The 26095-nt window shown below is 37.8% G+C and overlaps 1 protein-coding gene across 2 annotated transcripts in view; it reads left to right on the top strand.

The window, feature by feature from the left end:
• Positions 1 to 113: 113 nt before the first annotated feature.
• JKAMP (JNK1/MAPK8 associated membrane protein) overlaps positions 114 to 26095 on the top strand; it is a 29753-nt gene continuing 3771 nt past the window's right edge. The window contains exons 1-6 of one of the 2 annotated variants that reach the window (XM_049612666.1): positions 114 to 221; positions 3287 to 3360; positions 3922 to 4076; positions 11806 to 12012; positions 15301 to 15482; positions 19959 to 20035. In XM_049612666.1, coding sequence (XP_049468623.1) covers positions 218 to 221; positions 3287 to 3360; positions 3922 to 4076; positions 11806 to 12012; positions 15301 to 15482; positions 19959 to 20035 — 699 coding nt within the window. In that variant the 5' untranslated portion in view covers positions 114 to 217. Of the gene's footprint in view, positions 222 to 3268; positions 3361 to 3921; positions 4077 to 11805; positions 12013 to 15300; positions 15483 to 19958; positions 20036 to 26095 lie in introns of both variants that reach the window. The other variant, XM_049612665.1, reaches the window with a different exon arrangement.

Genomic DNA, 26095 nt, shown 5'->3' with positions numbered 1-26095 from the left:
GGGGCGGGGCGGGGCTTCGGCATGGTGGGGCGGGGCGGGGCTTCGGCGGGGCGGGGCGGGGCGGGGCTTCGGCGTGATGGGGCGGGGCGGGGCTTCGGGTTGGTCGCCCGGGTTACCAGGAGGTGGGGCCGCTTTGGCTGCTGTGGCCCGGATGTCCGGGCGCCGCGAGCCGGGTGGCTGATTTCGGAGCTTCTTCAAGGAAACCTGCAAGCGGCCAATGGGTGAGTGGTCATCGAAGTCCCGTAAAGCGTTTGCCTTAGTCCCTGCTTCTTCCCCTCGCTGGCGCCTCTGGGCTCTGCTCCTGCGGGTGGCCTCCGGGTAGCGGCGCATCCTTGCCCCTTGCTCGCACCGCCCTCGAGCGGGCCCGGGACTCCTCCAGGGGTCGGGACGGTCTCGGCCCCTCTCGGACTGCAGAGGAGACGTGCCTCTTGGGGGATGCCGGCCGTGTGCCAGGGCAAAGGCCAGGTCTTTGTTGTTCGGGAGGTCACTTCGCTGCCCTTGTTTTAGTTCCTTTGTGTAGCGTTCATGGCTGACTTAAGAATTTAAAGCGCGGGCGTTAGTGCCCAGAAAACATTAAAGGAAGCTGAAGCTAATTGCTGCCTAACTGTTGTCGCCCGCTTCAGCGTCAGACGTTAAGTTTACAGGGCCCTTCACAAAGCGGCAAGACCGTTGCAAAAAAAAAAAAAAAAAAAAAAAAAGTCTTAAAATCTTAGCCGTCCTCCAGGAAAGGAGATGGGAGGGGAAATTGAACGGACACGGGGAGCCGCGGTTTTGTTTGATGGGTGATGAGCTGTTGTTGGTTTCAGTCAATCATAGTGGTTTTCAGGCCTTGGATTTGAAATACATACATATGTATTTATAAAACATCTAGGTGCAAAATCCACGTGGAAGAAGCCTCCATTCTTTATGTCTTCTCAAAAAATCTGAAACAATTCATTTTTGTCTGTTAGTAATTTAGGACATAGTGATTACAATTGGTTAAAAAGTGCCAAATAAGGTAAAGAAGACCATGGATTAAAAAAAGTAAGTGTGATAAAAGTGACAACATTAAAGTTGGCAGACTTTTAGTCTGTGCTATTGCTGTTGTTTCTCAGCACAAGGAGAAAAAAGTCAAATCTACTTGAATTTGAAAGGGGAAAGGACATAGTGGACCAAGCAGTCTCTAGAGTGTGAATTCATGAAGAATTTGGGAAATGGTTATTCAAGAATAGTGAAAGGAAGGAAAAATTCTTCTCTACCCTTAGGGTTTTCCAGCTGGGCTAATGATTAAATTCACATGAGACAGATTAACAGGAAAAAAAACAACCTCAGAGTTTTATAACAAGTGTATGGAGAAACAATTATGAAATTGAAACCTAAGAAATGACCAAGGCAGGGAGTTCTTATACGTTTTAGACAAAGAGACAATAAACTTGGAAGGAATTTACGGGTAAAGGAAAACAGAATTTGGGGCCAAGGTAGTAGGTTAGTAAAATAACAAGGTTTACTTCTGCAGCTTTATTATCACTGATAATAAAGGATGTCTTTTTGCTTAGTATAAGGAGGATATTTTTCGTATGGGAGGTTTGTTCCTTGCTTTCAGGAGAGAGGGTCAGAGTGTCCTTGCCCCCGTTGTTTCTTAAGTAACATTTGTTTAAAATAATTGGTATGCCAAAGTAGCACATTTTGGGAACCTGCCCTTGGCCCCTACAATGGTCATAAAATGCTTATTTTCCAAGTTGATTCATACTTGACCACAGGTGTTTAGGATTTATTCCTTAATATATAGTGCAGTATTGGTTTCAGGAGTAGAATTCAGTCATTTATCACTTACATATAACACCTGGTACTCATCATAACAAGTGCCCTCCTTAATGCCCATCACCCACCTCCCCTCCAGAAGCTCTCTGTTCTCTATAATTGAGTCTCTTATGGCTTGTCTCCCTCTCTAGTTTTATCTTATTTTTGCTTCCCTTCCCCTATGTTCATTGGTTGTGTTTCTTAATGTCCACATATGAGTGAAATCATATGGTATTTGTCTTTTTCTGACTGACTGATTTCGCTTCTGGATTTACTCTACTCAAGGCTCTAGGTTCTTTGAGGGCAGGGACTCTTGTTATGTTGCTCTGTGGATCTTTAGAAGTCCCTAGCCAGGGAATCTGATACTTAATGCATGTTTATTGAATGAATAAGTCAATGAACAAAGGAAATCAGATGTCTCTGATGAAAAAAAACTCCTTTAATAACTTTAATTCCTGTTGATGAGGTCACAGACAATCTGTAGACCCAGAGTTTTTGTTGTTTTGTTTTGTTTTTATAAAGAAGACCTGCTTTTATTTTCCCTAAGCCTTGAGATCAGAGATTCTAAGGTAGTTGTTCCCAAATATTGGGGAGAGGCCCAGTGACAACCTTGATGAGATTTTCACCTGTCCTCGAAAAAAATGACAAAAGTTAGGACAATGTTGTAAGGTTTTCCCTAAAGGTAAATTTATTTATTTTAAAGGCCTGCCCTTTATTTCAAAGTTATGTATTTTCTGCTTTTCTGGTATTAAAATGTGTTCTATTATGAATGAAGGTGATATTTTGTGTGAACGAAAGGTGACGTGTGTGTGCATATGTGCACACTTACTGTTATGGCTGGGCCAAATGTGGGGTGGTGATCGTCTATTAGTTTCCTAATTAAAAAATGGAAATGCAAAAGTCTAGACCATCTCATCAAGGGGGAGTAGCTCTTGGAGCCATTGGGACATACTGGGTTAAGCTTTTTAAAAAAAATTTTTTAATGTTTATTTTTTACTTTATTTTTGAGAAAGAGACAGCAGGGGAGGGGCAGACAGAGGGAGACACAGAATGTGAAGCACACTCCACGCTCCAAGCTGTCAACCCAGAGCCAGACGTGGGGCTTGAGCTCACGAACTGCAAGATCATGACCTGAGCTGGAGTCTGACACTTAACTGACTGAGCCACCCTGGTACACACCGCCCCCCCCCCCCCCCTCCCGCCTTGGGTTAAGCTTTGAATTCTGGGGATAGATCCCACTTGGCTGGCTGAGGGGTCTTAATCATAAGCAATAGCCTTAACATCAAAGTTTCAGTGTAACTTTCTGCATTGTTACAGTGTAAAAGGAGAAAGTTAAGTTTAAAAATAAGTGTATCAAGACTATTGTCTAATACGTATCATTTTTTAATTCAACTGTGTTGAGGTATTTCTGCTACGTGCTTCAGCTGTTATTACTCTTTTTTTTATAATCATAAAAGATGTTACTATACTGGCATTTGTTTTTAAAAAGCTGTCGATATTCAACCAGCATGCCTTGGACTTTACTGTGGGAAGACCCTATTATTTAAAAATGGCTCAACTGAAATATATGGAGAATGTGGGGTAAGTCTTAACATTTAATGTGTTATTTCATTGCTAAAATCTTTTTGCTTTTGAAATAGTTGCATACATAGAATCTTTTTTTCATCAGTATACTCATAAATTTATAAAAATATGAGGCATTAATAAAATTCTCATTTGTGTTGTCATATTGTCAACATATTGTCATTTTTGACAGTTGCAGTTAGTATTTTTTTTAGTATCTTTTAATTTTATAGTAACTTTTACTTGTTATTAATGATATAGTACAGTGACTTAGTTATTAACAATATAATACAGTTAACATTAAAACTCCAGAACTTTTCTTTGCAATTATTTTTATATAGTGTTATTAACTAATCATTTAAAGTTTTAGTAACTTAATAAAAGGAATTTTTTAAGAGTGTTATACAGCTGAAACCAAATACAATATAGATTTAATTTTACTTATGAACTTTCTTATTTCTAAAAGATGTACATGTAAACATGTTTAAACTGAAATGGGATGTCTTTATAGAATGACTTTGGGATATCAGTGTTCTAAAGTAATATATGTACATAAAATATTGCTTTTATATTTTGTAGGTGTGTCCAAGAGGACAGAGAACAAATGCACAGAAATATTGTCAGCCTTGCACAGAGTCTCCAGAACTTTATGATTGGCTTTATCTTGGATTTATGGCTATGCTTCCTCTTGTTTTACATTGGTTCTTCATTGAATGGTACTCGGGGAAAAAGAGGTTAGTACTTTCTATGAATGTATCTGGATGGACTGATGTTGGAATAATCATTTAGAAGACCTTATTAAATAATTATGCTTGTGTTGTTTTGAAAGTGGAAAAACTGTTTATATTCTGATTGCATTTTAAAATTATTTATTTTTATATTCTGATTACTTTTTAAAAAATGATTTATTTAATATAATTTATTGTCAAGTTGGCTAACATACAGTGCATACAGTGTGCTCTTGGTTTGGGGGGTAGGTTCCCATGATTCATCACTTATATACAACACCCATTGCTCATCCCAACAAGTGGCCTCCTCAATGCCCATCACCCATTTTCCCCTCTTCCCTGCCCCTCCCGTCAACCCTCAGTTTGTTCTCTGTATTCTGATTACTGTTGACTCTGGCAAGAAAACTTAATGATAGGGCATGACTCAGTAATTATCTAGGGAGGTACCCTTTGTTTTAATGTTTAAATGATATTGAAGTAATACTTTTTTCATTTCTCAATTACAATCTTTATGGATTTTCTACAAAGAATTGGTCATGATTACAAACTGTGTATTGTAGAATACTTTGTGATTTAATTTAATCCTAGTAATCTAAAATGTAGTTAAAATGATCTAACTGCCACCTAATTATGAAAACTCCTACTAAAACATTAAATCAACAGACATTTATGGAGCACTGTGTTTTACGTTTAGATCAAGGGAAGAGGTACAGAAATAATTGATGTGGTTTATAGTCATAATCTTTAGAGAAGATAAATGTGTATACAACTAGTTATAATGTGATTCCGTCTTAAAAGTGTATAAACAAAAAGTGTATAAAAGCGTTAGAACAAGATGCTCTGGAATCACAAAGAGTAGAAGAGAGAAATTGTGCCTGGTGAGGTCTGAAAGACTTTAGGAAAACATTTTGGGTAGGGGAAGTAGCATGAGCAGTGGCACGGAGGGGTGAAATACGTGCCGTGTTGTGGGTGGGACTGGAAGTGGTTTGGGGTGGTCTGAGTGCGGATTGCACATGAAAGAAAGGTCATAAACAGTGGGAAAGTAGGTTGAGGCTAGAATGTGAAGATTCTTTTTTTTTTTTTTTTAATTTTTTTTTTTTTTTAACGTTTATCTATTTTTGAGACAGAGACAGAGCATGAACGGGGGAGGGGCAGAGAGAGAGGGAGACACAGAATCGGAAGCAGGCTCCAGGCTCCAAGCCATCAGCCCAGAGCCCGACGCGGGGCTCGAACTCACGGACCGCGAGATTGTGACCTGAGCTGAAGTCGGCCGCTTAACCAACTGAGCCACCCAGGCGCCCCTAGAATGTGAAGATTCTTGATGAGGGTGTGGACTCGGTCTTACTGGGAATGAGGAGCCCAATTAGTACATTTCAGCCCTACTGACTTTTAGTTGCTCTAAATTCTTGGCATCTTTCCTTCCCCATCAGCTTTTCTCTGCCTCAAATACTCTCTTCCCTATGACTGCACCTTTTTACCTAGCTGCCTTTTTCCCTTCAGATTTCAGTTTAAGTTACACCTAGTCATAGAAGCCCTCCCTTCCTCAATCTGCCCCCTCCCTTATTTTTCTTTTTTAATAGCACTCTTCATTTTGTTGTTTTTGTTTTGTATTTAGCACTCAGTACAATTTATGGTTGTGTTTGTCTCCTCCGGTCTCCGACTAGAAGTCCAGAGGGCAGTGGCAATCTCTTGTTCGCCATGGCATTTCCAGAGATCAGCTCAGCAGCTGTCTCATGACAGGTGCTCATTTAGTATTTGCTGCGTGGATGATTTATGGGTAAAAGTTTTGGTTTAGAGAAGTAACATCACTGGCTGTATATTTATTTTAGGAAGGTAACTTCTATAGAGGGTAGATTAGAGGTGAGGCTGTTTCCAAAAAGTAGGGATAGCCAGACTCCAGTACTGTTGAGTGGGAATGGAATGAATGGTCCAGTGGAAATAGAATTAATAGTTTTCTGGATCTCTCCTAATAAATCCAGGGTGATTATTTATATATTTGGAAAAGCATTCATTCTTTTTCCGATGGCTGTGTAAAAAGGTTTTTGAAAACATAGCTCTCATCTTGCTTTTAATTTCTGTTATAGAACGTTGAGAGATGAGGGTGAGAAAGGAGATGGGATCAACTGAAAGCTGAAATGGAATGATTGCTCAGCTAGTTGGCTGGAACTTATTAGCCACAAACACAGAAGAGAGGGTGTAGAGAGGGTGGAAGAGAGGGTGTAGAGATGCACCTCACCAAATGTATTTGAATTGAAACAGCACGTATGTTTAGAGGGAGAGTCATGGAGCAGAGGGTGGGGTTTGGTTTGAGGGTAGAGCGGAGGAGTGATTAGTGCTTGGGGAAGAAAGGAGGTGGGTTTAAAAAGGAATTCGCATAACTTGGGTGTGCTTTGCCGGAAAGGAAATAGGCTGCAAAGAACACAAGAGCCATGTCTTGCATTGTCCTGAGATGTTGCCCTCAGGAAAGGAAGCAGAGGCCCAGCTGTGTGAGGCTAGACCTTTTATTCATTGTCATTTCTTTAAGTAAAGAGCCTATTTGGATATTCTTTTTCTTAATTCCACCTACCCCCATGAAACTTTAATATCATAGATAAACTGTTTATTTATGTCATGTATGCATATATGTGCTTTATATATATAACAAATGTAAGATTATTTTATCCCCAAGACCCGACTCTTGACCTCTTAGGTGTGAAGTCACCCATTGAGAATGCATGGGCCAGACTCTCCTAGCAGCTTTCCTTTGTGGTAACCTTGTTTTCCCCAGAGTTTAGTATTAAATTTATTTTTCTTTAAGGCCAGAGCAAAGGTCAGCAGAATTGCATATTTTTATGTAGTACAGTCAGAAGTTGTGCTCCTTATGTAATTTTTTATAGAATTTGTAACTTTTAGAATGTATTCATTCAGCATCGCTAGGGATGTTTTCAATGTGCCCAATGATATGCTGGGTTGTGAGATTCTGAGATGATTAAAATGTAGATGCTCATAGTCCAGTGGATGAGATAGATAAGCCGGGACAGTTTTTGTGAGTTTGTGTAATGGAGGTATGTGCACAGTTTTAAGGTTGGCGTGAAGAAGAAAGAAGTTAATTTTGATTCTGAGAATAGGGTGGTGTCACACAAGAAAAAACTGACTTCAAGCTGGACTTTGAAAAGTGAGTAGTTTTTGATAGAGAAATTGAAGAAAGAGTCTATCACACAGCAGGAAAAACATATGCAAAAGGATAGAGGCAAGAAAGAGCACAGTATAATCAAGAAATGAGAGGTGAGGATCCTGCGAAAAAGTAGGGACTAAATGAGACCAGGACATAAAGAGATGTGGGGCTTCAGGAGTCCTAGGAAATATAAGACCTGGGAATAATGCCAGAGCTGATCTTGAAGGATACACAGCTTGCCAGACAGGTGAGTGAAGCCTGCCCAGATGTGTGGAGGCTTGAGGAAAAAGGCATGTAGCATGGCCAGGAGGTGTGGAAGATAATGCTGGTAAAGAGTATTTTTCCTGAAAGACAGATGGGACTCCTTGAATAGTCTAATAAGGGGAGTTTTAGAATCAGATTTAATTTTGTAAAGATCATGTGGTTGGCTGCAGAAAGATTGAAAAGGGAGCATGATGGGAAGAAGTTACTAAATGATAGCAAGTTGGGGGGCTCAGTTGGTTATGCATCCAACCCTTGATTTCGGCTCAGGTCATGGTCTCACAGTGTGTGAGATCGAGCCCTGCATCAGGCTTGCTATCCGCATGGAGCTTGCTTGGTATTCTTTCCTTTTGTCTCTGCCTCTCCCTAACTTGTGCACACTTTCTCTCTTCCTCTCAAAATAAATAAACATTAAAAAATAAAGTAATAGCAAGAAATGATGAGATTGGGATGTTGCCTCTAAAAATACGAATTCTATAAGGAAGCAAAATATGGGATTATATAAAATGAAATTGTAGATGTTTACGTATTCATTGTTTCCCTATGTGTAAAATCACGTAAGAGTTCAGCTTCCAACAATATGGAGTAATAAGGGGCTCCAAGTGACCCTTCTGCAGGAAATAACTAAAATTTGAAAAAGGTGTACTATTCAAGACATTGCTGGTCTCACTGGAAGCAGGGGAGATCTCCAAGAATTCTTTTAGAAAACAAACCAACCCATTCTAAGCGGGGGCCAGAGTAACAAAGCTGACTGAAAGGATGGGAGAGCTGCCTGAGATTAACTGCTGATAGCTGCAGATACTGAATCTGAGGTAGCCAGTGCTAAGCCTAGACTCTCAAGAGGCTGAAGCCCAGTAGTGACGGGCATGCTTCTGGCAAAAACAGCAAATCCTTTTTGCTAGGAATCTTCCCCATTCTCAGTTTAGGTCCATAAGATTCTTGTTCATTAATATCTATTAATGACCTCGTATTGCATGGTAAACAAATAAGCTTTATGCCTGAGAGTTGGTAGACATAACAAACAATATAGTTATGCTTCCAAAGGACTGCAGATAATGGACTTAGGACTATACAGTATAAAACTGCTATCTTTACAGTGTTAAAGAAATAAAGGATGCAGTGCCAAAGATCTCCAAGAGTCAACAAGAGATTGTTGGGAATGAATAAACAGATTTGTTTTAAAAACAAAAGGAACTTCTAGAAATGAAATTTGAAAAATGATAGGTCGATCAGTTGAAGATAGAATTAGTGAATTAGGAAATTGGTATGTCTAAAGGAATAACAATATAGTGCTGAAAGAAAAGGATATAGAAAATATGAAACATATTAAGAGAAATGGAGCATAGAATGAGAAGCTATAACATATGTCTGTAATACCTGCCGGGAATCCACCTAGGCTCAATTAAACATTCAGACTTAATGTTTTGAGGTCATACCAAGCAAGCACCAGTGGACCCAGAAGGAACAGCTTGCCCCCAGGGCAGTGTCAGCTTTTGAAGCAATTGAGCTCAGCTGTAGGAAGTTAAAATCCACATCGAGTGGTTGTAGGAGTCCAAGCTTAAAGTATTATGCCTTAAAGGAGCAAGTCTTTCTGTAACATGACCATAAGTATGGTTTCCAGAGTCCTGTAAGGGACATCCCAATTATGGGAATTGCTAAACTCAAGAGAGCCAGACTGTGGTGTCCCCATCATGTATTTATTGCTCATTTATAGTTCTCTCCAGTTCAGATGTAGTTTGCCAGTGAAGAGGTTGTGTGTATCCTAAGTAATGTAACCTAGCAGTAAAGTTGACATTCTACCTTTATCAGGCTTTCAGAGGAACAGAGGTAGAGTTAAGTGAAGGTCAGTCTTGTGTACAGGGGGGAAAAGGTTTTATTAACTCTGCATAGTTTCTAATCAGAGTCTTCAGAAAAAATAGAGAAAATGAAGGAAAGCCAGTATTTAAATATCTATTAGCTTTAGGTTTTATAGAAATAGTGAAAAACAGATTTGCAGAATTGCTTCTGGGGAAGCAAAACACATTCCAAGCAGAATAAGTAAGAAATTCATACCTATCCACATTATAATTAAACCGCAGAACACCAAAGATAAGAGGACACTGGTGCTCTGGTCAGCAGCCAGCTTTGCGCTCACAGCTGGCAGCTAGCATCTACTCCGGCCATTTGAGTTCGTCATTTTGAACTATGCAACCCGGTCAAGGCTCTAGATGAGTACATCCCAATTGGTATCACATGGAACAGAAAGGACTGCTCAGGTGTGCCCAGACCACAAACTGGCGAGAGATAACCAGTGGTGTTGGTTTTAAGCAAAGAAGTGTTGGGATAGATTGCTGTGTAGTGATAGATAACTGAAATATTGTTCAGATAGAAAACTCAAAAGCATCTGTAGAATAGTTAATAGAAATAAGAGAGTTTACTTAGTAAAGAAGCCGGCTGTAAGAGAAATATACAGGATCAATGATCTCCCTATAGTTCACGTATAGTACCATAGTATTGTGAGACTGCTAAGATCAAGGTAGCTAAGCTACATTGGACTCCTATGGTGGTCCCTGACAAGCTAATTCTAAAATCTATATGGAAGTGCAAAAGCCCAAGAATGGCCAAGACCACTGAAGAAGTAGAAGAACATATGTAATATCAAGAATTATTGTCATATTCTCTTGCCTCGGGGATAAATGGACCATAGGAACAAAATAGCCTAAAAACAGTCCAGATATATATGAAACTTGTATGGCAGAAGTGGCATGGCAGTTAGGGCGGGGTGGGGTGTAGGGTAAACTACTCAATAAAAGGCTACTCCTGGGACCATTGGATATCCAAGTGGGAAAATCTAATTTACCATATATATATTACCATATATTTTTAATATATGTTACCATATAAAATTTAATATATATTACCATATATAATTACCATAAATTACCATATATTTATATATATTTATATATATATTTATATATATATATTTATATATTTATATATATATTTACATATATTTATATATATTTATATATTTATATATATTTATATATATTTTTTTATATATTTACATATATTTATATATATATTTATATATATATATATTATATACAGAAATCTAGGTGAGTCACAGATTTAAATGTGAAAGCAAAACCTTCAAACTTTTAGAAGAAAGTATAGGATAATTTGTCTCAGAGTGAGGATTTCTCAGAACATGAAAATGCTAACCAGAATGTTAAAAATTATTAAAGCCAATTATATCAAAATTTAGAACATCTGTTCGTAAAGATACCACAGTAAAGTGAAAATTCAGCTCCTAAACTGAGAGGAAGACATTTGCAACATATTTGACTAAAACAAATGGATGAACAGTGGAATGTGCACAGTAGTGAAAATGCATAAAGCAGTGAAAATGACTGAACTTCAGGGGCACCTGGATGGCTCAGTCAGTTGAGTGTCCGAGTTCAGCCTTGGTCATGATCTCACTGTTCCCAAGTTTGAGCCCCCACGTTGGGCTCTGTGCTCACAGCTCAGAGCCTGGAGCCTGTTTCAAATTCTGTGTCTCCCTCTGTCTCTCAGCTCCTCCCCCACTCACACTCTCTCTCTCTCTCTCTAAAAAATAAACATTAAAAAAAGTAAAATGACTGAACATCTATAAGCAATGCCATGGATGAATCTTGGAAATGTTATTTTGAATGGGAAAAAAAAAACACCTCAAAAGACATATCACTTTGTAGTATTTAAAAATAAGCAAAACTAGACAGAGGGTTTGAAGCATAATCTAGTTGGAATAAAAACTTCAAAAAAAGTGATAAAGAGAATTTAGTATGATGGTTACCTCTTGGGGGAGAGCCAGGAGTGGGAATTGGGGAAGGAACAGAGGTAAATAGAAGCTGTTAATGTTCTAATTACTGGGTTAAATTATGAGCTTATAATGTTTATTATACTTTATAACTAATATATATTATGTATAATCTTTTGTGTGCTTTTTATATTTAAGATAATTTAAAATGATGCATAGATAACTAAGACATTTTTAATAATAGTTTGGCAATATACTGAATATAAAGGAAGATCTAATTTCTGCTTTTCTATATACATTTAGATAATCCTGGCACAGTGTTATCTGAGATGATGATTTCTTTTCAGTAAAGAAGGTTAAATTCTTCTCAAGTGGTTCTCATGTTCGACTTTTCTTACCTGTTTAGAAGATATTTTCGTTTCAGGATTTATCAGTTAAAATTTCCTTTTAGAATCTGTATTTTGAAACATACGGGTGTTCTTAAAAGCCATTTAAATACTGAAAATTTTCTGGTAATTGTGCTTCTTTCGTTTTATTAGTTCCAGTGCCCTTTTCCAGCACATCACTGCATTATTTGAATGCAGTATGGCAGCTATTATCACCTTACTTGTGAGCGATCCAGTTGGTGTTCTTTATATCCGTTCGTGTCGAGTACTGATGCTTTCTGATTGGTACACAATGCTTTACAACCCAAGTCCTGATTACGTTACCACAGTGCACTGTACTCATGAAGCTGTCTACCCGCTGTGAGTATTTATATAGACTTAAGATCATTTTAAAAATGATAATTATAGATTGTATTCAGTTCAACAGATTGAGCATCGAAAAATGGCTTCTAGGCACTGGAGGAGATATACAGAAATGATTTTCTTCTCTTAGGGATACATAGTCTGTTAGAAGGAAACAGAAATACATCTTAGTATAATACAAGTCAAAGTATTTTTGTAGTTGGTGTTGAAGTGTGTAAACCATTTCTAAAATAAGCCTAGATGTTTCTTTAAAAAGAATTCTTAGGAAGACCTTTAGGATATGCAGCAGAGAAGCAATATCTGACATAGAGGAGAGAGTATGGGTTCCAGAGCTAAAAACAGGCTTGAGTGTGAATCCCGAGCTGCTGTGGTAACGTGACCATGTTAAGAGCCTCTTGTAACCTCAGTTTTCCCATTGGTAGAAATGGGAATAATGTTATAAGGTGATTGGGAGGATTAAATAAATCTACACGTATCAGATACCACGTGCAGTGCCTTACGTACAGGAAGCACTTAATAAAATAGTAGCCGGCATTAGGAGAGTGCTGGAGTTAATGTTTTATTTTTTTTTTCTGAAACAGATGTTTGTAATTTCCATGAGAATATTTTGTTTTAAAAATACCAAATTCAGAAGACTATATTAGCCCAGACTACTTTGCTTTTAGAATTTCTCTTTGTGTTCATTTTGATGTGTTTTTCGTGGTAAAGCTCTAATATAACAGTCTGGTGTTCATATTCTCATAGTTGTAGCAAGTTACCATTACATAATATGCTCAAGAAAATAGTCCTTTTTGTGTAGGTTCTTAAGAGTACTAAGTGTGGAAAATAGCCATGCACATGTGTGGAAAAGGTCATTAAAAAAAACATAAGTTCTAGATACAGGGATAAGAATATATATATACTGTCTCTGTCTCTTTATGTACATGTAATTTATATATAAGACTGCATATAAAACACTGATAATGTGTTCTTTGTTGCTTTCATAGAGCTGTAACTCTCAGCTTTGATTCATCTCTTCTCATATACTCTTCTGGGGACTGCAGAACTTAACCTGCTCTTTAGAAAGCTTAATAAGTGCATCAGATATACATATAACCATCTTATTTAAAACAAAATCAGACTCATTTACTGCTGGTCACATATATAGTGTTTTTTATATCTGTAAAGCACATAGTAGGAGAGTCAAAAAATAGAAATGGCAAGTAGGTGCTCTCGGCCCTCATTCTGCAGCCTTAACAGCCACATCCTCACACAACTTCACTGATGATGACATTTTCCATCTGTTCACCATCTTTGAATTAAGTAGATTCTTTTTCTCAGTAGCTTTACCAATAGTCACTGTGCAGTGGCCTGTGTTATTGTAGCAATCATACAAAACAGTGGTTTTTGAAATTACAAGAAGATTTTATATTAACGTTGGGTTTATACATATTTTTTACTTCACATAGGCATTTAAATGTAGCTAGATGACCAGACCGGGGCTGAACATTTCAAAAAGCAGCAGGACTACCCGGGGCTCCTGGCTGGCTCAGTCAGAAGAGTGTGCGACTCTTGATCTCAGGGTTGTGAGTTCAAGCCCCACATTGGGTGTGGAGATTACTGAAAAATAAAAACAAAAAGCTGCAGGACTACCAAAAGTTATAATAATTTTTTTCTTTTGTGAGTCAACAAAATGGTACAAAATTATCAGAAACCTTTTGGAACACTGTTACATTGACTAATGGAGGCTGTTTTCTCCATTGGTGGTATATATAAGCTAGTTCCATACAAACTGAAAAATGCCCAGATACTTTACTGATAGTTACAGTTTTGAGAGGAACTTGATTAGATGAGACATGGAAAAGCATGCAAATTTCTATTATTAGAAACTTACTGTAAAAAATGTTTACATTGCTAAAACCTTATTTATGAGTTACTGAAAATGAGCAATAAATACTGTTGTAACAGAAATTAGCTTGTCAGATTCATCCTATCCCCATATATAGGAGACATGGCTGAAGGTGGGGTGGGGGCAGGTGGAAGGTAGGGAGTGGGATACAGGGTGGGATACAGGTGTCTGCTTCCAGAGACTGGTTTCCTGATTCATTAGGAGAGTGACTCATGGTAGTTTTCTTCTGATTAAAATAATCGTCTTTTTGGCACTTTTGAGGAACTACAAGTTGCAGGAAGAGACAGATTTTATTTTGTTTTGATGTGTTGGTAGGGTGTAGCCTAACAAGACAAAACTCCTCATCCAAGGAGGTCATATAATAATGTGTTGCAATTAGGGCAGCTGGGCTGAACCTAAAACTGTCATGGGAGCACAGGGATGCAGTATGATTATGCTGTGTGGAGAGGAGGCTTGTGGTCTGTGTTCTGAAGGCTCCTGTGCTTCCTGTGACTCGCCCCTGCGTAGGGAGGGGTTTGGGTATTCAGATAGTAAAAAATGATCTGAAAGTCTTCACGAACAGGAGGTTAGAACTATGTGCATAGAAATCCCATTATTCAAAATAAAGAGCTACAAACTATGGCCTGGTGATATAGATAGATATTTTTACATTTTTCTTGATATAAAACTACATGGTAATACATTTGAAAAACAGAAAAAGCATACAAAAGTAAAATAATATGTAGTTCCGTTTCTTCAGATGACCACTGTTAAAAAAGTTGTCTTTCCAGTTTCATTATGAATGTGTGTATATGTTTTTTATTTATTTATTTTATTTATTTATTTTTATTTTTATTTATTTTTTGTTTTTTTATGTGTGTATGTTTTTTAAAGGATATTAAGGTGAAACTATACACATGGTTTTTGTAACCTTTTCTTGTCACTTCATGTTTTAGGCACAGTTGCTTTTGTCCTTAGTATTTCTTCCATAACCTGATTTTTAATGGCTACGTGCTATTCCAACATGAATATACTTTAAAATTTAATTTCCTAATGTTGAATATGTATTTTCTTCCTGAATTTTCCTTATTACATGATTCAATAAAAATCCTTGTTTGTAAAGTTTGTGAACAGTCCCTGATTGTTTTCCTTGGATGAGTTTCTGCAAGTAAAAGTGCTGAATCACAGAATGTAAACATTTTTGGAATTTTTGATCCATGTTTCTAAACTGCCCGTTGGAAAGGAAGCAGCACACACTTTCCAGCAGTGTGTGAGTCTTTTTGGCCAACCCTCCCCTAGTCTGAATATTCAATAGGTTGACTTAACGCACTTTTTAAACCTTTTTTAGCATCTTCGATTTTAAATTGATCAGTAATAGATACATTTTTGGTGTCACAATTCCATGTTTTATTTCACAGATACACCATCGTATTCATCTATTATGCATTCTGCTTGGTATTGATGATGCTGCTCCGACCCCTTCTGGTAAAGAAGATCGCCTGTGGCTTAGGAAAGTCTGATCGATTTAAAAGTATTTATGCTGCACTTTACTTCTTCCCGATTTTAACTGTGCTTCAGGCAGTTGGTGGAGGCCTTTTATGTAAGTTTGATGGGTCAAGTCAGTGAAATATATTAATTTTTATATGTGATAAACAGTGTTTTCTCTAAGTATAATTTTGTATCTTTTTCTTTAAAATAGCTTTTATAATCCCTGAAAATAAATGTATTTTTGCTAAAACATGTAATAAGTCTTATAAAAAAATAAAAATGGGTTTCTTAGAATAGAATAGGTATTATCAAGCTAATCAAAGCTGATTTCTATTTAGAGAATACTTTGTATCTGAGGCTTATAACCTCAGTAGGAATACTTTAAAAACCTGAGTATAAATTAAAAAGAACTGGTTTTTGTATATAATACATGGAAATTACTGTTGATTTTATATATATGTACACACACACACACACGCACACTAGTATGTACTACTTATCATAAAGTTACGTCTTTGGTTTCTGAGTTCCTTTATGAAATCCTTTTGGGTACGATAAAAGAATCCTCAGTATACTCTTTAGTATAGCTATTCATTTATTCAGCAACTATTTAGACTGAACTGTGACTCAAAAGAAGAATAAGAAGTTGGTGTTAAAGAACTGACATACTACTAGGAAAGCTAGAAGTAGCTGAGAGAACACAGTATAGCACTTAACCTGAATATGTGACATTGAATGTTGCAGGGATGTTAGATACCACCTTCTCTGTGGAGCCCACCAGGGTACAGAGGGCAAGGCTTCTGGCCTAAAAGAACTAGGCAAGACTGGGCATCACTATGTAGCTTGGTGATGAATTTGGTTCAAGATGAGGAAGGCACTGTGAAGGTGTGGCCAAGGGAAGAGGAAATTGGAGATTAGTCAGGGGTCTATTATCCCTCATATTCTAGTTACAGATCTATTGTTTCCGTTGGGCCTGCATAGTATTTGAAAATGTATATTTCCTTCTAGCTCTTACCATTCCCTGTTTTAGTTTTGGCCCACTTCAGTTGTTTACTTGCCTGGGTGGCCTCTATAGGGGTTTGAGGTCACTATTCTTGCTCTAGAGAATAGGGTCCTACTCTTTAAGGATTTTAGGCAGAAGAGTGACATGCCTAGGTTTGCATTTTGGAAAGAGAACTTGGTAACAGTGTGGAGGATGGATTCGTCGGGAAAGAGAACCTGGGGGATCAGTGAAGAGGTTATTGCAGCTAGCCAAGTCTGTCTGACCTAACACAGAGAAACACTGGGAATGGAGAGCTGCTTTAAAGATAGATTTAACTAGACTACATAACTGATTAAACATAGGGGTGACAGAGCGCGAGGAGAATATGATAGATAGCTTTTTTTTTTTTTTTTTTTTTTTTTTGAGTGCACAAGTTGGGGAGAGGGGCAGAGGGAGAGAGATTGAGAGAGAGAATCTTAAGCAGGCTCATGTTCAGCAGAGCCCAACGCAGGGCTTGATCCCACGACCCTGGGATCATGACCTGAGCTGAAATCAAGAGTCAGACACTCAACTGACTGAGCCACCCAGGTGCCCCCATAGAGTAGCTTTCTGACTTAGTAACTGGTGAATAGAGCAACGGTGAATATTAGAAAAAGCAAATTAGATATGTTGATGAGAAGTGAATTCAGTTGTAGGTGTTCATGGAATATTCACAAGAGTACAGGTAATTATACTAGTCTGGTACTTGGGAGAGCTGTCTAGGCTAGAAAGATTTAAGAATTGTCAGCCTTCAAATCCCTGTGTCCTAACCTATGGATGGTGCTATTGTGTAGGACCTCTTGGTTACACGAGGAGAAAAGGGGAAAAAGCTGTGGAAAGTCAGTCAGGGTTTGGGAAGTTAGCCCAGGAGACTGCCAGACACCATTGCTTCATATACTGTACCTGCCTACATTGAAAAATGCCTTTTCTGGGGCACCTGGGTGGCTCAGTTGGTCGAGCATTGGATTTCAACTCAGCTCATGATCTCACTGTTCATGGGTTTGAGCCCCATGTGGGGCTCTGTGCTGACAGCCTGGAGCCTCCTTCAGATTCTGTGTGTCTCTCTATCTCTGCCCTTCTGCCACTCGCAGTCTGTCTCTTTCTCTCTCAAAGATAAACATTATTTTTTTTTTTTTTAAAGAAAAATGCTTTTTCTCACAGTGAGTGTCTGATCATTTTGTTAACAAGCCCCTGCTCAAAACACATTCATTGTGAGGATAGAAGAGTCAGTGTTCACTTGCACTAAATATAAATTCATGAAGGCTCCTGAGATTAGTCACAGAGGACATTATATACCAAGTCATAATTTTATGATAATGAAAAAAATAGATAATTTTTTGTGGGGGTGTCTTAGTCGTTTCAGACGGCTGTTACAATACTATAGGTGGCTTGCAAACGACAGAAACTTTTTCTCCTCGTTCTGGAGAATGGGAAGTCCAAGAGCAAGGCACCAGCAGATTTGGTGTCTGGGTAAGAGCCCACTGTGTCCTCCGTGGCAGGAGGGGAGGGAGCTCTCTGGGGTCTCTGTTTTGAGGGCACTAATTCCATTCACGAGGGCTCTGCCCTCATGTCCCCATCACCTCCCAAAGGCCCCACCTCTACCCTCACGTTGCGAGTTAGGATTTCAACAGGAGAATTGGGGGGGGGACACAAACTTTCTGTTCATAACAAGGAGAAACAGAAGTCTGAGCAAAGTAGAGCAGCAAGCATCCTCTGGTAGGTAGCTTAAGAGATAATACTTGGGTCTAGGGAGAGAGGCGCTGGAATCATTAGAGGCCTGTGACACACTTTTACCTGCTTAGAAATATTATTGAAGCCCGTTTTTAAGCGTGATCTGTATCTGAACTACCAGGGGAACTAAAATGTAGATTCTCGGCACCCCCATCCCCCGGCCTAGTTGCTCAAAATCTTAAATTATTTTATATCCTAGAGTAAGAACCATGCCTGAGCCCAAGACCACCCTCCACTCCCCACAAATTTAGGCCTTGTTAGAAATTTCCTCTTACCTTAGATGGCTTTTTACTACTCTGTCCTAAATTTGTATCACTATCAACATTGTTTAGCTATTTATAAATATTTATAAATGAATTGTTTGTTGAGGATGCTTATCACTGTCTATAAACTAAAATATTCTAAATGTCAAAAAGGTACTTATTTAGTAAGTTGGAATCAGGCCTGTATAGATTATTCCAAGTTTCTGCCTTCTGCATTCTGAATTAACGTTTGAAATTCTTCTAGACGTGTTCCATTGCAATGTAAAATGATAAGTGGTTTCATAAATTGAAGTTGTTTTAAAATAATTATATGAAAAATAATTCAAGATTTCTTTTTCTCAATTTGCTCATTTTAGTGTGCTGTAAATTGAAAACACTTTAAGAGAAAGATAGTATTTTGTAAGAAAAAAAATTTGCTTCAAGTAGAAATAGCTAGAATTTTGACATAAAGAATATTGGAGGGGCACCTGGGTGGCTCAGTTGGTTAAGTGTCTGACTTCAGCTCAGGTCATGATCTCACAATTTGTGAGTTCAAGCCCCGTGTCGTGCTCTGTACTGACAGCTTGGAGCCTGGAGCTAGCTTCTGATTCTGTGGCTCCCTCCCTCCCCCCCCCCCCCCCCCCCCCCCCCCCCCTCTCTCTCTGCCCCTCCACTGCTCCACTGCTCATGCTCTGTCTCTCTCTCTCTCAAAAATAAACAAACATTAAAAAAAAGAAAAAGAATATTGGATGATCCATTTATCCTTTGAGGTTTGTTGATACATGAACTTTTCTAAAGAGTAATTAAAACTGAATAACTGTTATATTTAGCATTTCTCAACCAGAGTCCTCTACCGGGATCATGAAACAAAATTATTTGAGTATTTTCTCAATCCTCCCAAGTCAAGTTTGGTACATACTAGTATCCTTCTAGATACATGGATGGAAGTTAATTCTTTACATTCAGTGGATGCCTTAAGGCAGGGGTCTTCAAAGCTAGGCCAAGGATTGTTTTACATTTTTTTAATGTTTTATTTATTTTGAGGGGTGGGGAGAGGGGCAGAGAAAGGGAGAGAGAGAATTCCCAAGCAGGCTCTGTGCTGTCAGTGCAGACATGGGGCTCCATCTCACCATTCACTTTGTGAGATCATGACCTGAGCTGAAATCAGAGAGTTGGACGCCTAACTGACTGAGCCACCCAGATGCCCCAAGTTTTGCATTTTTAAATGGTACGGGAAAAAAAGTAGTTAATTCTTAACATGTTAAAATTATATGAAGTTTGGGTTTTGTTGTTTATAAAGTTTTATTGGAACATAGCCACACCCATGCATTTATGTATTGTCTGGCTGCTTCCCACTGTAACAGGGACTTGGGTGATTGAGACAGATACTGTATGGCCCGCAAAGCCAAACATATTTACTCTCTGGCTGTTTTCAGAAAGTTTGCTGACCCCTTTTAGGGCATTAGGGCTTAAGTCTCTCATGGGACTGGTTGAGAAAGTTTTCAACTATGGGGAGAATTATACTGTTTGAATTTTTTTGATGTTTTATTCAAAATATTTAATTTTCAATATAATACCCATGTTTGTTTTTCAGATTATGCCTTTCCATACATTATATTAGTATTATCTTTGGTTACTCTGGCTGTGTACATGTCGGCTTCTGAAATAGAGGTAGGAAACCTTTTTTCCTTTGTTAACAGGTTGTTTGTTTTTTAAATAGATTTGACAACTGAATAGGAAAATAGTACATAAATAGTACTCCTGATTGTTGTTGTAATCCTGTAATCCTTGGTGAATGGCACTCAATAGCTATTAGCTGGTTAGTTCAGTTTATAAAAGGTTGTATGTTACACTGTATATGCTTGGGAAGTCAGTGAAGTAGTAGGCTCAACTATTCAGCATCTTGGAGAAAAAAAACTATCATTTCACAAAATTGACCCACATAGAAAATGTTTAATTATTGAAATGTTGAAAGTTGTTAACACTATTTTGAAGGAAACATAAAATACTTTATTGTATGTAGAATTAATTTTATATTTTATTTTATAATGATGATGACTAAGTCATCAATAATTATATACATTCCATACCCTTCTATATTTTGTTCCCAGTTTTATTTTCTTGATTATGGATGTTTACTTTCGCACTCTAATATTTTGGTGATTTGAAAGAACATTAATAGTCACATTAGTTTTGATACTGTTCCTGTTTTGAGACCTCCATTTTGTGCCTCTTTTTAGTGTTTCGGTGGAAGGCCACTGTTTGAAAGAACTCTTTGAGTTATTCCTTTAACTTGAAAGGAATAAAAGTGTAAAGCGTCTTAGTTCTCGTCCATCCTGCTTGCTAGTCTAGTGCCCGGGCACTGTCTTCAACCGCGTACTGCAGTCGATAAGATGTGTGCTTTCTCTTAATTCTTTCTTTAAAAAAGTTCTAGAGTTCAGAGCCTATTTTGGAGTCCTTGTTGTTGCTCTTTTTTCTATTATGTTACCGAAAGAATGAGAGGGAATGGCTTTCAGGTAGAATAATAGAGGAAATACACAGAATATTTTTATGGTGATTCAAATGTTTTCATTTGTATTCTGTCCCCATTTCTCCTTTGTAATCTTTAATCAACATTACAAGGTGTTTAAAGAAGATAAACAAATTCATTTTGTCACTTTTATCAACTCTAGGGAAAGACTTGAAGGAGGAAATGATTGGCTATTTCAATAAAATAAAGCCTTTAAATTTTTGTTTATTATCTACAACTACTGTGGGTAGTTAAATCAGCTTGAAACTTATTTCTCTGCCCCAGGAATCTCTCATGTATAAAATGTTTGTGTACTTCAGTTAGACTCTATAATGAATCAGAAATAGGGACGTGAATCAGGAAAAGAAAATCTAATTCTAGATGAGTTGATGAGTTGTTTAATAAGAGAAAGTTGGTAACTAACCTACTGCAAATTACATTTCAGTATGTTTAATAGCACCTTCAGATACTACTTTTATAATAACTTGGTCCCTCCAATTTCTACATATTATAGAACTGTTTTAAAGATGAAAGGAAATCACAGTGTTCATAGGTCATTTCTGTTATGCAGGCAGCAGACTCGAGGAATACTAGAGACTGAGGAAGTTGGGTGTATGTACCTCCTACTTCCCACCTGTAACCCTCAGCTACAGTGGATCAGGGCAGGAAGCAGGCACATAGTATGGGATTCCCTTCTAGTTCCTATCTATCAGAAGAAACTGGAGTGTTTCCAGGGTTGAATGCTGGTGTGGACTAGAACTTAAGAGACATGGGCTCCTGTCTTGGTGCTGTCCCGGGAGTGCTTACATGGCTATAGGAAGCCTCAGTTTCCAGTTTCCTCATCTGTAAACTAGTAGCTAGAATGAGTGATTTCTTAGGTCCTTTTTAGGTCAAACATTGCATAATTCTGAGATTTTGTGTGGAAACAATATATTTTATTTTTATTGAAGTATTAACATACAGTGTTCTATTAGTTTCAGGTGTACAATATAATTACTCAACAAGTCTATACATTACTCAGTGCTCATCAAGATAAGTGTATTCTTAATCCCCTTTATTTCTCCCACCTCCCCTCTGGTAACCACCAGTTTGTTCTCTGTATTTGAGTCTATTTTTTTCCTTCCAGTCCCTTTTTATCCTTTGTTTCTTAACATATGAGTGAAATTGTATGGTATTTGTCTTTCTCTCAGTGGTTTACTTCACTTAGCATTATACCCTAGGTCCATCCATGTCGTTGCAAATGGCAAGATCTCATTCTTTTTTATGACTAAGTAATGTTCCATTGTTCATCTATACCACATCTTTATCCATTCATTTATCCATGGACATTTGGGTTGTTTCCATATCTTGGCTTTGTAATTCTGCAATAAACGTGGAGGTGCATATGGGGCGTCTGGGTGGTTCAGTCAGTTGAGCGTCCGACTTCGGCTCAGGTCATGATCTCACAGTCCGTGAGTTCAAGCCCCTGCGTCAGGCTCTGTGCTGACAACTCGGAGCCTGGAGCCTGCTTCAGATTCTGGGTCTCCGTCGCTCTCTGCCCCTCCCCGACTCGTGCTCTCTCTGTCAAAAATAAACATTAAGAAAAAAATTTAAAAAAAAGTGGAGGTGCATATATATCTTTTCAGATTAGTGTTTTTGTTTTCTGGGTAAATACCCAGTAGTGGAATTTGGTTATTCTATTTTTAATTTTTTGAAGAACCTGCATATTTTCCACAGTGGCTGTACCAGTTGGCATTCCTACCAGTGGTACACAAGGGTCCTTTTTCTCCACCTCCTTGCCAATATTTGTCATTTCTTATGTCTTGGATGTTAGCCACTGTGGCAGGCATAAGGTGATTTCTCCTGGTGGTTTTAATTTGCATTTCCCAGATGATCAGTGATGTTGATCATCTTTGCATGTGTCTGTTGTCCATCTGTAAATTTTTTTCCGAAAACTCTTCAGGTCCTCTGCCCATTTTTTAATCGGATTGTTTCTTACAGATATATCACTTGCAAATCTCTTGTCCCCTTCATTAGGTTTCCTTTCAGTTTTGTTGATGATTTCCTTCACTGTGTAAAAGCTTTTTATTCTGGTGTAGTCCTAATACTTTGTTTTTACTTTGTTTCTCTTGCCTGAGGAGACATATATAGGAAAATGTTTCTTTAGCCAATGTCAGATTACTGCCTATTTTGTTCTAGGAACTTTATGGTTTCAAGGCTCACATTTAGGTCTTTAATCCATTTTGAGTGTATTTTTGTGTATGGGGTAAGAAAGTGGTCCCGCTTCATTTTTGTGAATGTACGTGTACAGTTTTCACAACACTATTGAATAGACCGTCTTTTCCCCATTGTGTACTTTTGCCTTCATGGTCCTAAATTACTTTACCATATGTGCAGGGGTTTATTTCAGGGGATTCTGTTCCACTGATCTGTGTCTCCTTCTGTGTCAGTACAATACTGTTTTGAATACTGTAGCTTTGTAGTATATCTTGAAATCTGGGCTTGTCATACCTCCAGCTTTGTTTTTCTGTCTCAAGGTTGCTTTGGCTATTTAAGGGTTTTTTTGGTTCCATATAAATTTTACAATTATTCTAGTTCTATAAAAATGTTGCTATTTTGATAGGGATTGTATTAAATCTGTAGATTTCTTTGGGCATTGTAAACATTTTAACAATATTGGGTCTTCTAATCCATTAGCATGGAATTTCTTTTCCATTTGTTTGTGTCACCCTCAGTTTCTTTCATCAGTGTTTTATAATTTTCAGACTACAGGTCTTTCACTTCCTTGGTTTGTTTTTTTAATTTCTCACTCTCCTACTTCATTATTAGTGTATAGAAATGCAACAGATTTCTGTTTATTAATTTTGTATCCAGCGACTTCACTGAATGCATTTATCAGTTCTAGGAGGTTTTCAGTGGGTCTTTATGGTTTTCTACATAATACAGTAAAACCTTGGTTTGTGAGCATAATTCCTTCCAGAAACATGCTTGTAATCCAAACTACTTGTATATCAAAGTGAATTTCCAGAACCATTGGCTCAGTTGTGATCATGTGACATTCACTGTCACTTCTCGTATTGCAAGACATCGATTGTTTATCAAGTCCAAATTTATTGCAACTGTTTGCTCATCTTGTGGAACACTCGCAGAACAAGTTACAATCCAAGGTTATACTGTATGTCATCTGCAAATAGTGTAAGTTTTACTTCTTACCAATTTGGATGCCTTTTATTTTTTCTTATGTGATTGCTATAGCTTGGACTTCTGGTAGTATGTTGAATAAAAGTGATGAGAGTGAACATCCTTGTCTTGTTCTGGATCTTAGAGGAAAAGCTCTGTTTTTTACCATTTAGTAAGATTTAAGCTGTGGGGTTTTCATATTTGGCCTTCACTATGTTGAGGTATGTTCTCTCTAGACCTATTTTGTGGAGAGGTTTTGTCACAAATGGATGTTGTGCTTTGACAAATAATGCTGTTTTGCATCTGTTGAGCTGATCCTATGGTTTTTATGTCTTCTCTCATAAATGTGATGTTGCATGTTGATTGATTTGCAAATACTGAACTTGGAAAACCCACTTGGTTGTAGAGAATAATTGTTTTAGTATATTGTCACATTTGGTTTACCAGTATTTTGTTGAGGATGTTTGCGTCTGTGTTCATCAGAGATAATTGTTGAGTAATTATAATATGTAGATGTGTAACATATCTGTAGTTTTCTCTTTTTGTGGTATCTTTCCCTGGTTGTGGTATCAGAGTGCTGGCCTCACAGAATTGAGAAGCTTCCCTTCCTATTTTTTGGAATAGTTTGAGAAGAACGGGTATTAACTCTTCTTTAGTTTTTGTTTGTTTGTTTGTTTGTTTGTTTGTTTATTTATTTAGAGAGTGCAAGTTTTGGGGGCAGGGAGAGAAAGGGGGACAGAGAATCCCCAGCAGGTTCTATGTTTAGCGCGGAGCCTGATGTGGGGCTCGATCTCAGCCCTGAGATATGACCTGACCTGAAGTTGAATCAGACAATCAACTGAGCCACCCAGGCAACCCCTTAACTTTTCTTTTAATGTTTGGTAGAATTCACCTGTAATGCCATGTGGTCCTGGACTTTAGTTTGTTGAGAGTGTTTCAATTACTGATTCCATTTCATTGATAGTAGTTTCCTGATTCAGTTACCTGGTATGTTTCTAGGAATGTATCCACTTCTTCAAGGGTGTCCAATTTATTGGTGTATAATTTTTCATAATCTTTTATAATCCTTTGTATTTCTGTGGCATCAGTCATTTCTCCTCCTTTTCTAGTTTTATTTCAGACCTCTCTTTTCTTGATGAATCTGGCTTACCGATTTTGTTGATCTTCAAAGAACCAGCTCATGGTTTCACTGATCTGTTGTTTTGTTTTGTTTTGTTTTTTTTAACTCTCTTTTATTTACTTCTGCTCTATATTATTTTCTTCCTTCTACTGGCTATGGGCTTTTTGTAGCTTGTTTAGGAGTAAGGTTATTTGAAATTTTTCTTGCTTCTTGAGGTAGCCCTCTGTTGCTATAATGTTCACTCTTAGAACAACTTTTGCCATGTCCCAAAGATTTGAACCATTGTGGTTTTTTTTTTTTACTTACTTACATTATTAAATACAATTTATTGTCAAATTGTTTTCCATATAACACCCAATGCCCATCCCAACAGGTGCCCTCCTCAATGCCCATCACCCACTTTCCCCTCTCCCTCCTTTCCCCATCAACCCTCAGTTTGTTCTCAGTATTTAAGAGTCTCTTATGGTTTGCCTCCCTCCCTCTCTGTAACTTTTTTTTCCCCCTTCCCCTCCTCTGTGGTCTTCTGTTAAGTTTCTCAGGATCCACATATGAATGAAACATATTGAACCATTGTGGTTTTCATTTGTCTCATGTATTTTTTTAATTTCCTCTTTGATGTCTTGGTTGACCCATTCATTGTTAGTAGCATGTTATTTAGCCTCCATGTATTTGTGTTTCTACATTTTTTTTCTTGTGATTGATTTCTAGTTTCATACCTTTGTGGTTAGAAAAGATGCATGATAGGATTTTAATCTTTTTAAGTTTATTGAGACTTGTTTTATAGTCTGACATGTGATCCATTCTGGAGAAGGTCCCATGTGCACTTGAAAAGAATTTGGAATCCATTGTTTTTGGAAGGAATATTCTGAATATATCTGTAGGTCCATCTGGTTTTATGTGTCATGAAAAGCCACTGGTCTTACTGATTTCTGTCTGAATGATG

This window comes from Panthera uncia, assembly GCF_023721935.1.
Source record: "Panthera uncia isolate 11264 chromosome B3 unlocalized genomic scaffold, Puncia_PCG_1.0 HiC_scaffold_1, whole genome shotgun sequence".
NCBI lineage: Eukaryota > Metazoa > Chordata > Mammalia > Carnivora > Felidae > Panthera > Panthera uncia.
The sequence above is the reverse complement of the archived record's forward strand: the minus strand, read 5'-3'. Positions and strand labels throughout refer to the sequence as shown.